A 13387-nucleotide genomic window follows, 5' to 3' on the forward strand; every position below is an offset into this window, starting at 1 on the left:
GCGCAGCATCCGTTGGCGATTGCGCTCGAGGACAAGGCCGAGGCAGAAAGCAGAGGACAAAGGGCAGAAACAGGCCCTGGCGACCGACACCCAAGACACCAGCAAGAGGCCCGCCCGCTCCCCGCCGCTCGACTTTCTCGGCCATCGCCCTCCCGCACTGCGAGCCTCGCCGCAATGACAAAAGAGTCCCGAAGAATCAGCGCCCTCATGACGCTGCCCGCAGCCGAGCCAGACTCGTACTTCGAGGAAACCGCGCCGCCAAGGACCCTGAGCGACCTCGAGGATAAAGTTGCCAAATTCATCCAGATCCATCGACTGATCCCGGGCCGCAAAGTTGTCCTGGTCACCGTGAGTCCTTTTATTCATATGCCTCTTTGCGTTTGCTCTGGTCATGCTCGAGAATGAGCAGCGGGGCTGGAGAATGAATCGCTGGGCTGTGTCTGCGGATGAGTTCGCCAGAGCCTCGCCGCCAGCGACTCGATTTGAAAGTCAGGCGCCCCAGAACGGCCAGCGAGGCTGCAGCAAGCATCCAAGACGTGCGCTCGCCTCGATATCCAGCAGCGAGCTCTGCTGCGGAGCGGGCCGCCACGGAGCCGTCTCAAGCTAACCAGCAGCTTTTGTTTCCCGGCTGCACCAACGCAATTCCTTTCCCTCCCACCGTCTTGGCGCTGACCTCTTGGAACCCAACCCCAGTCTGGAGGAACCACGGTCCCGCTGGAGACCCAGACGGTGCGGTTCCTGGACAACTTCAGCGCCGGAACCCGAGGCGCAACCTCGGCCGAATATTTCCTTGCGGCCGGATACGCCGTTATCTTTTTCCACCGCCAGTTCAGTCTCCAGCCCTACAGCCGCCACTACTCGCACTCCACGAATTGTTTCCTGGACTTTATGGACGTCAATGAAAGCGGGGATTTGACTGGTATGCGGCACGGTCGGGTCGAGAGCATGTTGGCGTCGGCCACGACAGACGCTCGAATGTGTTTGCCTCTGTGTGCCAGCGCTCACCCCCGAATTTTACCGTTGATCCGCGCCGAGCGGACTCTCTTTCTCGTGCAATTTGTCTGTGTCGCTGAATGCATCGCCATCCGGCGACGCACCCGTGTGCCCCGATGCATATCCATGTCATGTGCCGATTTCAGTCAACCACAAGTACACCAGCAAGATGAAGCAGGTTCTGATGCAGTACCGCAAGGCCAAAGAGGAATCGCTGCTGCTGATGATCAACTTTACAACCGTGCGCGAGTATCTGTTTGGGCTGAGGTCCATTACCCGTATCATGGCGCCGCTGCGACACAACGCCATGTTTTACCTGGCCGCTGCCGTCAGTGACTTTTTCATTCCGGAAAACAAGATGGTGTGTACCGGCATCTGTGCGATCAGCCCATAGTCCCGTGCAGTCAAGACGTGCACGCAGCTTCGCTGATGGGCCGGCTCAAGATACTGATTCCACGTTTCTCCCGGCCGGCCAGGTTGAGCACAAGATCCAGTCCAGCGGCGGCGGGCTATCTCTGGAGCTCGAGCAAGTGCCCAAGATCATTAGACCGCTCGTGAAGGAGTGGGCACCGGAAGGCTTCATCATCTCGTTCAAGGCAAGACCTGCATATATGCTTGGGACAGAATGCAATGTCACAGCTTGGATCGGTCGCTGATTTGCTCGCTCGCCTGGGGCGACAAGCTGGCGAGCCTCGCTTGGCTCCGCGGTTCGGCCGTACGGGACCTTCACACCAAGCATCGATTCTGACATGCAGCATCGATCGATCGCTCTGCTTCTCCCAAATAGCTCGAAACCGACCCGTCGCTCTTGTCGGAAAAAGCCACCAAGTCGCTCAACACGTATGGTCACCAGGTCGTCATCGGAAACATCCTTACGACTCGCAAGCGGATCGTTACGCTGTTCTTCCGGCCCGAAGACGCACCTGGGCCCCTGGACATTGTCATGAGCGATGAGGAGCTGAAGCAGGAGCAAGAGATCGAGATGAAGATCATTCCGGAGCTGGTCCACTGCCACGACGCGTGGATTACCAAATCGCAGGCTTTCTCGAATTGAACATGCGCCGCGACCAGATTCGATGAACCGCCAGCAATGAATTGCCATCGCGGGGTTGCATACCGCTGGCGAAACTAAAAAGTTGGTGATACAACACTAGATTATGTCCGAGTCCGATACGCCGCCTCTGCCGGGCAGCGCTGATCCGCAAAAGCGAAACTGTGAGCTGAGCACGAGCAGTGGCGATGGATGCCCGTCAAAACTGTCGACAGATTGAGGGGGAGGGGGGCGGATCTGCCAACCCATGGGGCGATATGGATGCATGATGTGATGGGAGAGGCAACGACCGAGTGAGCCGAATGAGCCGAGTGAGCCGAGTGAACCGAGCGCGAGTGTGGGCGGGCCCGATCGCTGACTCGGTATCACCCTGTCGCAAGCCAAATAGATTCGTCTGTTCAGGGTGGTCCTTGGCGCTTCTCGATCTCGATGACCGTTTCCAGGGGCATCTCATGAAACTTGACCGAAAATGCAGCCCGCCCGTCTGCAGCCCCGATGGCAAGTCGAGCCTCGCGGTTGAATGTCTTGCGGTATCCGCCAAGGTCCCAGACCAGATCGGGATGGCGTGAATGCACAAAGTCGTCCAAGCTGCCTGGAACCACAAACTCGGCGTGTTCAAGGCCAGAGGAATATGCGGACCCGGCCTTTGGCGCTGGGATCTCGATGACATCGACAAGCCGCTCGCCAGCCAAGATGGCAGTCTTCAGCTTGAAGGTGGCAATGCTGCGTCCCCCGACGATGGATTCGACCAGCAGAGTGGCGATGGGAGGCAGCAGGTCCCAGACGAGCCTGGTATACTCTTGTGGTGTTGAGGTGCGCAGGCAGACATGGTCCAGAAACAGCGACGGAAGTTCAGGCACCAGCGGGGTGATCCGAGTCTCGATCGTGGCAATAAAGGCGGGCACCTCCTTGACGAGATAACGCTGGAGCTCGTCGGGGGTGGTCCAGATCCGACAGAGCTCCATGGCGGACAGGGAGACCTGGGATGCTGAGCGGGCTTGCTGCGACCGGATCGATGCGATCAGCGGGCGATCGGCGGGTGAGATGTGGGTGAGATGCGAGATCGGGCCGACCTGGTGGTGCAAGGGTGTGACGGGATCGCTCCTGGTCTGGACTGCCACAGTGCTGACGTCACGGACTGCGCCACGTTGACTAAGCGCCTGTGCCACACGCGCTTTTTTTCACGCAGACGGGCCGTGAATAAAAGGCAAGTGGCGACTGACGCCTGTTTGCATCTCCCTCTCTCCTCTCTTCGATCTTGGACACCGACTCCGAGTGAAGCCACATCACCATGGTAAGCCGACGCCTGCAACGGATTGTCTGCGATGCACGCTGGACTCGCCCACGGCTCGTCTGCGCTACAGACTGAGTCTGCGGCTCTTGGGGCACACTGCTGCCGATTTTCGGCTGTATGGCAGACACGACAAGCAGCCTCGTCGCTCGCTGTCGCTGCCTGGCCTCTCTGCAGACGACCATGTGTGTCGCTGCGACAAGAGAGTCTTGATGCAACTCTGCGCAGTCTCGGCTGCACCAGTCTGGGTACGGCCAGCGATCGCTGCGAGCGTATCTGCGTCAGGTGCAGTCGACTGGCTGCGTGGGGCACTCAAGACACCCTCGGTTGATCTCCATTGCGGTGTGATCCGGCGCTGGTTTGGAGGTGGACAGACAGGCAGCACTTGCCTCGTCACCGTGTTCCAGACCAACGCCGTACGCCTGCATGCGGCAAGCAACGAGGGTGGCCGACCTTTCCCGACCTCTGTGCGGGCCGTAGGAGCTCTGGCGATGCCTCTGCTTGCGCACTGGCACCGACAACTCCAATGACATGGACCTGGCCCACTCATCTGCAACTGCCTGCCTGCACATCTGGTTGCGTCCCCCTCGTGTGCTCTATACAGCCCAAGGCCAAGACTACCACCAAGAAGGTTGCCCCCGCTCCCTATGGCACCAAGCCCAAGGCTGCCAAGGCCGCCAAGAGCCCTCTCATTGAGAAGAAGCCCCGCAGCTTCGTCATCGGCCAGGACATCCAGCCCGTCCGCAACCTCTCGCGCTTCGTCAAGTGGCCCGAGTACGTCCGCCTGCAGCGCCAAAAGGCCGTTCTCCGCCAGCGTCTCAAGGTCCCCCCTGCCATCAACCAGTTCTCCAAGACTGCTGACAAGAACACTGGTAAGCACCACCGGCTGCACAATGTCAGATGGGATGATATCTCCCTTGCTCCCTGCGCATGCTGTACCCAGCGCCATCCTAACGCAGCACCCCCCTACAGCCACCCAGCTGTTCAAGCTCCTCAACAAGTACCGCCCCGAGACCAAGCAGGAGAAGAAGGTTCGTCTGACTGCCGCTGCCGAGGCTGCTGCCAACGGTAACAAGGTCGACCAGGGCAAGAAGCCCGTCTTTGTCAAGTACGGCATCAACCACATCACCGCCCTTGTCGAGTCCAAGAAGGCCTCGCTCGTTGTCATTGCCGACGACGTCGACCCCATTGAGATCGTCATCTGGCTCCCCGCCCTCTGCCGCAAGATGGGTGTCCCGTACGCCATCGTCAAGTCCAAGTCCAGACTCGGCACCGTCGTCCACAAGAAGACCGCCACTGCTCTGGCCATTGTCGATGTCCGCCCCGAGGACAAGCAGGACCTTGCCGCCGTCGTCAGCGCCGTCAAGACCAACTTCAACGACAAGTTCGAGGATGCTCGCCGTCACTGGGGTGGTGGTATCATGGGAACCAAGTCCCAGCACAAGACTGCTCTCCGCCTCAAGAAGGCCGGCGAGAAGATTGTTCCCCAGGCTCAGGACGAGTAAGCAGCGGCCCCCGCTGTGATGTATCTTTTGAATAAAGAGAGCCATCGGTATCATCCAACCAGCTCGCTCTGTGTTCTGTCTCAGTCCGCGTGGCATCCTCCGTCGCGGGATGCGTTTCCCCTGTAAATATATTGTATAACACATCTCGAGTCAGGGTTCTTGTCCTCAACACTCACCGCTCCCATACTTCCCGACGCTGATCGCCGATCGCCGATCGCCACAACCTCAGTGTGTTGTGCTAGCCGCCAATCAGCCCAGAGGATCGAATGCTTGTGTGACTATTGCCGCTCTGGCATCACCAGCCGTCCTGGCTTCGCGCAATGAAAAATTCATATGCGCAGCCACCCAGTCCGCTGCACAGAGCTCTTTTTTCGCCATGACCGATCGGTCTCTCACCTTTTGCTTTTTCTTCTGGTCGTGGTCATCCAACTGGCTCCGGTACGCTCTCGTCGAACGATTCGCCGCCCCAGGGACACTACCGAGCAGCCACAATGCAGTCTGCCGGTTCAGCATTCCGATCGTGCCTTCGCCAGGTTCAGAGCCGGTCCTTCTCGGTCTCCACGGCCTGCCAACTGCCCCGCAACGTCAAGCACCTGAATCTCCAGCCCCGCATCCCCAGCGAGGACCAGCTCCTGCGTCCCACGTCCGAAAAGATCCAGTACCCCTTCTACCCGCCTCCGAGACAGCGCACGCCCGAAGAGCGGCTTGAGCAGAGGCGCCTGCCGAAGCGAACGCTCGCCGAGATCCGCGGAGCACCCCTGCCGACCAGCTTCAAGTATGCCGCCGAGGAGCTCGCGCACCAGAACCCAGAACCCATTACCGACATCGGCCACTACAACTACAAGTACTACCAGGTCTCCCTCGAGCGAGGTCTCATCGGCCTCTCCAAGAAAACTCGGGACTTTGTTCGTGCGCTGGGTCTGCGACATCGGCACCACGTCGTCTGGCTCCGGGTGGGTCCGCGATCGGCCGGTGCGATCCTCAAGATCCGCGAGCTCCTCAAGGTCGACCTTGTGAACGAGATCCCGAAGCGGGTTAAGGCTCCGTCTGGATACAAGAAGCTCGGAAACATCATCGGATCGCTTCAGGGCATCCATGGTCTGTGATGAGACCGCACTTTGAGCTGTGCTCTGTCGCTGCAAGCAGGCGGAATCATACGCCGCTCCCCAATCCTATGGCCCTCCATGCCATCGTGGCAGCATCGTGGCAGCATCGTGGCAGCATCGTGGCAGCATCGTGGCAGCATCGTGGCAGCATCGGTATACCGCTCCTCCCCACGTTGCTCTCCTCCTCATCTGGAGCTGCACACGTCGCACCGACCACAATACACATGCATTTCCACGATTCTTGAGGCTTTGGATATCCGTACAGTCGATGCTGTGGCAGTATTATCGCTCGTAGCGTTTATTGCGTCTGCTACTCACACCCACCCTCGATATTGTAAACCGCAGCTGCTCACACAGACAGCCGAAAAGGCCCAATCCACTGGGCCCAGCTTGGCTGGCTGGTAAATGGCTATCCCATGTTCCCGTTGCCTGGCACCGGCTCCCTTGGCCACAATCGAACACGCTCACATCGGATGGTCTTGGCCGTCGTCGATCTGGCTGACTGGTCCCATCATGGTGAACTCGAGCTCGTCCTGATTGGCTCGTCGGAAAGAAGGCTGCTTGAATGCTGCCGAGATAAGAGCTCCGGGTCGTCGAATGGATGGCGATCGGCTCACAGCCGGTGATGAGGTCAGGAGACTCAGTTTGTGCGGCTCGCCGATGGAGCGTGCTCGGCTGCGGCCCTGTGGGCCTGTCGATGGGATTCCCAGCTGGCCTGCTTGACCAGAGCCTTGCCGATCATCCGGTCGCGCTGGCGCAAAGGGGTCGACTTCGTCGGCGGAGGAGCTGCCGGATTCAATTGAGAGCGGCCGGTTGTTGCTACTCCTTGGCACTTGCGGCGAATGCGGAGCAGTGCCAGCCTCGGCCCTGAGAGGGCCGTCCAAGAGGAAGCTGCTCGAGGTCTCCGACGGCAGCAGCGGCAGCGCTGTTTCTGAAGGCTGGGCATTAGCGGGAGTCATTGATTTGGCCTTGGCCTTGCGTCTCGTGGCCACATACGGCGAGCTGACAAACTCGTCTGGCGGAAGAGCACTCGGTGTGGTTGGCGTGCGATCCAGGGTCGACGGTGCCGTCGGCGACCGCTCATGGCCGGGTCGCTCGCCAGTAGTATAGAGCGGCGGAGGTGCAGGTACAGGTGACATGGGGTATGCGTTTCGGGCCGATCGATTGGAATCGGGCTGCGGCGAGGGAGGCACGGCAGTCTTTGCGGCTTCGTAGATGGCAACGAACTTTGGAGTGGTTTCGGATGCTGGCGCCGCGGCCTGTCTTGGAGTCGCCATCGGCATAGGCATAGGCATAGGCATACCCATAGACGTCGATGCTACTGCAGAAGGAGCCCGAGCACTCGCGGGCTCTCCAGAAATCGCTGAGACCATCCCGATCTCGCGTTTCTTGTGGAGGTACTTCATCCTGAGGGCCACGTTGTGGACGAGAGCGGATTGCGGGGACACCACCCGAAGTTGATGCACAGTGCCATCTCGCATGTAGTGGAAAACCACTGTGTCAGGAGAGTATTTCCATTTGAGGTCGTTGACGGACTCGACCAGGACATATTTCTGGCCAACCCAGAAGAAATACAAATCCGTGAGTATTCCAGGAGTGCTCCTTCTCGTGGAAGCGGCCTGTTTTCACAAATGACCTCGGCAGACGCTGGTGTGGACAGGCGGATGCAGATCATACCGATTTGTCCTTGTCAATGACGACCAGATGCTCAGACGATATCCCAATGAGCCATCTCTGGATTCGGAACTCGAAAAAGCCAAACGGTGGTACTTCCTGGGAAACCGGGAAGAACGCACAGCCGTATGCCGGCCATTTGCGCACCACTGCCAAGTACCTGAGCGGGTCCCATCAGCAGGGGGGCATGGCGGATGTCGTTAGAATAGACTCGAGCAATTTAGTGACGCTCCAGCAACTGCCCATGAAGGTCGCTGGCAAAGTCGCCCTTGATTCAGTGTTCCCACAGCCGACTGCAATCTGCTGCTACCAGAGTATCTGCTGTGCTTACTTGAGCTGGCCATCCATGACGGAGTTTCCTTTGTGCTTGGCGTATTCGGTGCCGATATGCGCCTCCCACTTGGAGTGGCCCATGGCTCGGTGATGTTGGAACGGAATGATTTGCTTCCAAGTGTCATTTTGGCTTTTGTAGGAGCAAGCGATATCATCGAGAGAGTGGTCAACGTGTCGGTGTGCATCTGGTGCCGCTTGCTCGTTGCGAGTTTATGCCGTGCTCGTTGCAAGTTTATGCGCTGTTCGCAGCCGGCGATGACCTACGTCAGATATCCATACGGGTGGCGCTCAGGATCAGAGTCGCCCTGCATAATCTGTAGCTGGATACCGGCCAACTGGATTGCCTCTTGCACGGTGCACGGGAATCGGCCTGTCAGGACGTTCCGTTTAGCCTATTGACGGCCGGAAGCAGCAGTTACGAGACCAGCGATATGCACCCGTCAGTGATTTCCGGTATCAAGACTTGTTGGCCGAGTTAGTTGAGCAACATGTCACTCGACAGCAATTCTTGACAATGAGACAGAACAGAAACCCACTGCTCTTGCTACGCTTGGATAAATAGGCTCCCGTGTGATCTTGGCCCCGTGTGATCTTGCTCCTATACGATCTTGCGCCCCCACAGACATCCTACCTCGCCATAGAGTAGTCGAATACACGCTTCCTCCGTCACAGTCGACTCGATCTGCTTGGTGATGCTGATCTCTCGTCGATAGACAAACCAGTGACGATTGATCGGATGCTGCGGGACGCCACATTCCGGGTAGTGTGTGTATTTCTCCGTCCTGGCCAAGGCAACAGATTCGAAACGCGACCATCAGCGATCAGGGGTTTCAGACAGAATAGGCTTTGACCAAGCCGCCAATCGGCGTACCACATCGTCCACCGGAACATCAGTTCAAATATGTCCATCTTGGGGCGGAGCTGTAGCTCTGTTCGATGCGGGATTTCGTTCCAGTCCATCATTAATCTGAGGTTGCACGGCGAATGGCTGATTCTTCGGGAGCGAGTCTGCTCACGGGGGGAGGGCTCGCCATATCGACTCTCCGGTATTGGAGTGAAATCGCTCACCTAAATCGCGGCCGACTACCCACAGTCCGAAAAGCGACTTGTTTTCCGGAGATATGTTCACTCGGGCGGCGACGGCATCCAATATCATCTGCACGTAGAGGGTTTGGTCTTGCTCAGGCGTCGTGGAAGTGCCCAAAGGCAATGATGATGGTCGGTGGAAAGTCAGCACAGACGGCATCGGACTCGCATCCGCCGCTGTGGAAGACCAGGCCAAGTCGACGCGGATGTGCTTGCCATAGACGTGCATTCGTACCAGACCCGGCTCGGCCTCTCAGGGGACCGCCAGATGCAGATTCCGACGCGATATCGCCACCCCTGCACTTACCCCCTGGGAACTTGGTGATATAGTCATGTTCGCTGTCGCCGTCCATAATCCGTACTCGCACGGTGACAAAGGCGATGACGCCGCCAGGTAGAGTGTGTCTCTGGAGCGGCGGTCTCCACTCTGCGGCTGCACCTTGGGAGCCTTGGGCAGATGCGCCCGCACCATCAGGCGAGAGCTCGACGGCCTGGTTCGTCGGCTGGCGTCGAGTGTTTGGGGACGACATGAGGGTAGCGGCGTCAAGCCTCGTCTTTCTGGCTGGGGGGGGGGCTTGTTTTGGCCCCTGCGAAGGTCAGAGCTGGTCGGCAATCAGCAATCTTGTGGCCCAAGCCGGCCGTTTGCTGTCGAGAGTCAAGCGAGTCAGCCGTGAACCCCTGGGCTGCCAATACACCTCGATCGCCCGTGCGAATCAACGCTCGGATCACCTCTGGCTTCTTGTTGGCTGCGATTTGGGTTTGGTCAGTGACGTCTACTCTAAATTTCCCCAGCCCAGGATCGCTCTTGCCTGGTACGCAAGCAGCAGTGGCAATCGCATCTTTGAGACAGGATCCCGCCGTTCTCACCGGTTCCTTCGATACTCCCACGCACGCCATCCGTATCCGTCGTATCCATCGTATTTATCGGCCTTACGCGGATCGGCTCCATCCTCAACACTATCACCTGCTTCATCAGCCGCCCCATTTGTTGCTCCATATTCTGCACGCTGCTCCCTCGGCGGCTTCCCTCGTGCAGGATAGCCGTTTAGTCTTCCGTATCTGCCAATCGCTTCGTTCTCACCGACACATCGCCCGTGTCAATCTGCTCCCCGCCCCCTCCTATATACACCTCCCATTCCAGCCCATCGCTCTTTGAATCTCACGAACCCATTTATGAAGTCACTCGCCGTGGTGGCTCGACACTAGCCTACGCAACGAACATGAGCGGAAACGGACACACATTCAGCGGCGGGCAGTCGATAGGCAAGACCCAGGGCACCGCGCCCCTAACCTTGAGCCTCTCGGGCTTTCCTAACTTTGGGCTCGAAAACCTTGATGGGATTCAGAACCACTATCAACCCGTCCGATTCGAACAAATCGCTCCAAACTTTGTCTCGAAGCACGTTCGGACATTCTGCGACGAGTTATGCCGAGAACACCTTTCTAGGAGAAAGACCGATCTACCGATGGGCAACAGGCGATCTGTCGGTCACAGGAACTCCCTCAGCGACTCTGCCAAAGCAGGGCTGGCGAGCGATCTCTCACCACCCGACCTGCCGCCGCTCAAGCCGCTCGCCAGAGAAGGCTTTGGCGTTGTCGTTATGGCTGATGTGAGCGGGTATTCCAAGCTCACTTCGATGCTGGCCGAACGCGGGCCGATGGGAGCTGAGCTCCTCAGCAAAACGATGAAGGGATATCTGGATCAGGTACTCTGCTCGTCCCCAGTATTATCGCACATCGATCGCCGCCCTCGCGTGGCATTTGAGATCGACTGCTCAGCGCGGCGGTTGGTCGATCACTATCGATTGCTCCTTGCCGCTGAACCCACCGTCAATCGCCCGTATATGTCTGCTTCATTGATCCGACATCACGGCGCTGAGGAAGAGGCAGAGCCGAGCCAAGCCTAGCCCAGTCAATCTCCCGAGCTCACCGCTGTGATTGTTTCCTCGGGCTGCTCCTCGCACGCCTCTCTCGTTGCGCAGATCATTCAAACGGTCCTGACCCATGGAGGTGATATCGTCAAGTTTGCAGGTCAATATCAAACCTGCATTTATCCTTCGAGTGGGCGTGGGATGATCCATGTCCAACGCAGCCATAGCGTCCCATATCCCAGACTTGTGGAGTGGAAATGATCTCTATTGATCGCGGACACTGTGTGGCCCGCCTTGGGTGGCAGACCGCATGCTCCTTCTTGCTCATAGTGCTCCATTACTACTGTGAGCGGCTCTCCGACGGTGCCTGTCTGTTTGTATTCCAAGGCAGTGCAGCTATGCTGGTTCCGTCTCTCATTCTTACTTTCCCTCCTCCAGGCGACGCCGTCATTGTGTACTGGAAAATCGAAGGGCCATGCGACGGAACAAATATCTCGCCGAACGACCCGGTCAGCATAGCTCGAGGAGAGCTCGTCGTGAAGGCGTGCTACTGCTGTCTGGACATGCTCAAGAAACTGGGGCGATACAAAATCAACATCCCCGGATGCGAGATCGAGGACTTGCAAATCCATTTGGGCATCGGCTCCGGGCAGCTGTACGATGTACATGTCGGTATGACTGACCGATGGGAACACTTCATCGCCGGTGAAGCGGTCAACCAACTCAACCATGTTCTGAATGCAGCAAAGCCTGGTGGGTGCATGTGATTGACATTGAAGCGACAGTGACATTGGACCGACAGCGAGCGATATTGGACCAGCAGCGAGTGACCCTCTCTCTTGCACCAAGCGCAGCATATCATGTCTGGAGGGCTTTGTCTCAAGCATCATGCTCGCTTGATTGCGCTCTGGACTCTATACCCCTCTTATCTGGCTCGGCATTCGGCTCACTGACGCAACTCGCCAAACCATCATGCCAGGCGAGCTGGCTATCTCCCACCAGGCATTCAAGTGGTTCTCGTTGGTGATCGACATAGAAACCATCACCCTTGGGGCCTACAACAAAAAGTACATTCTCCTGAACGGACTGGAAAAAGCCCAGCGAAAGATCCCGCCATCAACTCCAACAGAGAATGACGATCTTGCGTTATGGGAGATTGCCAGTGCGGATCTCAATGTCTGTCTCTACCAAAAGTTTATGAACGAGTCTGCGCTCTACAAACTTCAAGCCGATATCAACCAATCACGGCTATTTCGCATCGAGTCGGGGCTGAATGAGCTTCTGTCCCTCTACGAGCTTCGCCAGGTCACGACGGTGTTCATCCGGATCGGCTCTCTGCAGAACTGGAACGGGAAAACATCACTCGCAGATGCCCAGCAAGCCATGGCAATCGCTCAAACCGCCCTGAAGAAATACGAAGGATCGCTGCGGCAGTTTCACGTCGATGACAAGGGTGCGGTGATGCTGCTCTTCTTTGGGCTGCCACCTTTGGCGCACGAAAACGACGCCATAATGGGGCTGAAGACTGGGCTCGAGATTTGCCAGCAGTACAGCTTCCTGTTCTCGGAGTTTTCGATAGGTATAACGACAGGAGTGATCTCGATCGGTGGTGTCGGCAATTCCGTCCGGACAGAATATGCACTGGTAAGTGCTGCATGCGTTTGTGTGCCGATGCATCTGACGGCATTCATGACGTCGCATTCGCCAACGCATGTGGCGGTGCAGTCGCCAAGTCAAGGACATCTGTCGAATCACTCGCTTTGAATGCCTGTTGGTACTGATGGCACTCATGCTTGCGTCGCCGGATCTATCTGTTTTCTCGCGGCCCCACGCCGTACCACCGCCAGATGGGCGATTCCATCAATATGGCCGCTCGGCTCATGTTCCTCGATGCCGCGAGTGAGTCTATACTCTGTGACGAAAGAACCTACAACCTCACCGAGCGGGCCTTTGTGTTTGATAGTCTCGGAGAAGTCAAGGTCAAAGGAAAAGACCACCCGATATCGATATTCCGCCCAAAGGAGATCCGACAGGAGGCTGAGGAATCCAATCGCCGCTTTGCCCACGACGACCAATTGGAGATGATTGGCAGGTCCAAGGAAAAATCGACCGTCATCGATGCTATTTCTTCAGTAAAGTCTGGAGGCAGTGAGGCGGCCTCCATTGTCGTGATCGAAACAGAAGGCGGACAAGGTCTATCGACATTTGTGAAATGGTCCAAGCAAGAAATCAAAAAGCGAAAGTGCTTGGCATGGTATGTAAACACAGTATATCCGCACATGACCACAGCATCGACGGCCTCGAGGCGATTCATATCCACGCTTGGCTCCGTTGTTATATCCCTTTGTCCTTTCCCGACGATTCGCCATGCCTTCTTGGCATCCCCTCGGTCACCAGGAATGCTGGGTGCCTTCTCCTGCTTGTGCCCGACCGATAGTGCGCATTGCTGAAGCTCAATCGATGGCTCGTCGTGGAAA

At 57.5% G+C, this 13387-nt stretch overlaps 6 protein-coding genes across 6 annotated transcripts; 4 read left to right on the forward strand and 2 right to left on the reverse strand.

The window, feature by feature from the left end:
• The first annotated feature begins 68 nt into the window (after nt 1-68).
• On the forward strand, nt 69-2245 carry BJ171DRAFT_234129 (DNA/pantothenate metabolism flavoprotein). The gene is made up of 5 exons (XM_053106558.1): nt 69-348; nt 694-919; nt 1140-1354; nt 1470-1589; nt 1781-2245. Exons 1-5 carry the CDS (start codon nt 175-177, stop codon nt 2045-2047), a joined length of 1002 nt encoding a protein of 333 aa, XP_052970163.1. The 5' UTR covers nt 69-174; the 3' UTR covers nt 2048-2245.
• BJ171DRAFT_234130 (Glyoxalase/Bleomycin resistance protein/Dihydroxybiphenyl dioxygenase) lies at nt 2246-3253 on the reverse strand. Its single transcript, XM_053106559.1, has one exon. It carries the CDS (start codon nt 3007-3009, stop codon nt 2443-2445), a length of 567 nt encoding a protein of 188 aa, XP_052970164.1. The 5' UTR covers nt 3010-3253; the 3' UTR covers nt 2246-2442.
• Nucleotides 3254-3278: 25 nt separating this feature from the next.
• BJ171DRAFT_490208 (50S ribosomal protein L30e-like protein) lies at nt 3279-4989 on the forward strand. Its single transcript, XM_053109589.1, has 3 exons — nt 3279-3338; nt 3940-4207; nt 4308-4989. The coding sequence occupies exons 1-3, from the start codon at nt 3336-3338 to the stop codon at nt 4838-4840; spliced, it is 804 nt and encodes a 267-aa protein (XP_052970165.1). The 5' UTR covers nt 3279-3335; the 3' UTR covers nt 4841-4989.
• Nucleotides 4990-5248: 259 nt separating this feature from the next.
• On the forward strand, nt 5249-6224 carry BJ171DRAFT_490210 (uncharacterized protein). The gene is made up of 2 exons (XM_053109590.1): nt 5249-6054; nt 6088-6224. The coding sequence occupies exon 1, from the start codon at nt 5332-5334 to the stop codon at nt 5944-5946; it is 615 nt and encodes a 204-aa protein (XP_052970166.1). The 5' UTR covers nt 5249-5331; the 3' UTR covers nt 5947-6054; nt 6088-6224.
• A 10-nt stretch (nt 6225-6234) lies between these two features.
• BJ171DRAFT_595903 (FERM central domain-containing protein) lies at nt 6235-9569 on the reverse strand (the record flags this gene model as incomplete). The annotated part of the gene is made up of 8 exons (XM_053114637.1): nt 6235-7499; nt 7624-7780; nt 7952-8083; nt 8218-8345; nt 8585-8735; nt 8825-8882; nt 9022-9129; nt 9347-9569. The coding sequence occupies 8 exons, from the start codon at nt 9567-9569 to the stop codon at nt 6411-6413; spliced, it is 2046 nt and encodes a 681-aa protein (XP_052970167.1). The 3' UTR covers nt 6235-6410.
• A 690-nt stretch (nt 9570-10259) lies between these two features.
• Nucleotides 10260-13360, forward strand: BJ171DRAFT_419948 (nucleotide cyclase; the record flags this gene model as incomplete). The annotated part of the gene is made up of 6 exons (XM_053107412.1): nt 10260-10462; nt 10547-10745; nt 11022-11070; nt 11349-11663; nt 11890-12554; nt 12758-13360. The coding sequence occupies 6 exons, from the start codon at nt 10260-10262 to the stop codon at nt 13358-13360; spliced, it is 2034 nt and encodes a 677-aa protein (XP_052970168.1).
• Nucleotides 13361-13387: the final 27 nt, after the last annotated feature.

The sequence above is a fragment of the Polychytrium aggregatum genome, assembly GCF_025602895.1.
Source record: "Polychytrium aggregatum strain JEL109 chromosome Unknown BJ171scaffold_5, whole genome shotgun sequence".
NCBI lineage: Eukaryota > Fungi > Chytridiomycota > Chytridiomycetes > Polychytriales > Polychytrium > Polychytrium aggregatum.

Excerpts from the sequence above, each read along its gene's own strand:
- BJ171DRAFT_234129 (XM_053106558.1), top strand. The coding sequence starts at position 175 with ATGACAAAAGAGTCCCGAAGAATCAGCGCCCTCATGACGCTGCCCGCA. Across the intron at positions 349-693 it reads GCAAAGTTGTCCTGGTCACC|TCTGGAGGAACCACGGTCCC; the intron begins GTGAGTCCTTTT and ends ACCCAACCCCAG. Across the intron at positions 1,355-1,469 it reads TCATTCCGGAAAACAAGATG|GTTGAGCACAAGATCCAGTC; the intron begins GTGTGTACCGGC and ends CCGGCCGGCCAG.
- BJ171DRAFT_234130 (XM_053106559.1), bottom strand. The coding sequence starts at position 3,009 with ATGGAGCTCTGTCGGATCTGGACCACCCCCGACGAGCTCCAGCGTTAT.
- BJ171DRAFT_490208 (XM_053109589.1), top strand. Across the intron at positions 4,208-4,307 it reads GACTGCTGACAAGAACACTG|CCACCCAGCTGTTCAAGCTC; the intron begins GTAAGCACCACC and ends ACCCCCCTACAG.
- BJ171DRAFT_490210 (XM_053109590.1), top strand. The coding sequence starts at position 5,332 with ATGCAGTCTGCCGGTTCAGCATTCCGATCGTGCCTTCGCCAGGTTCAG.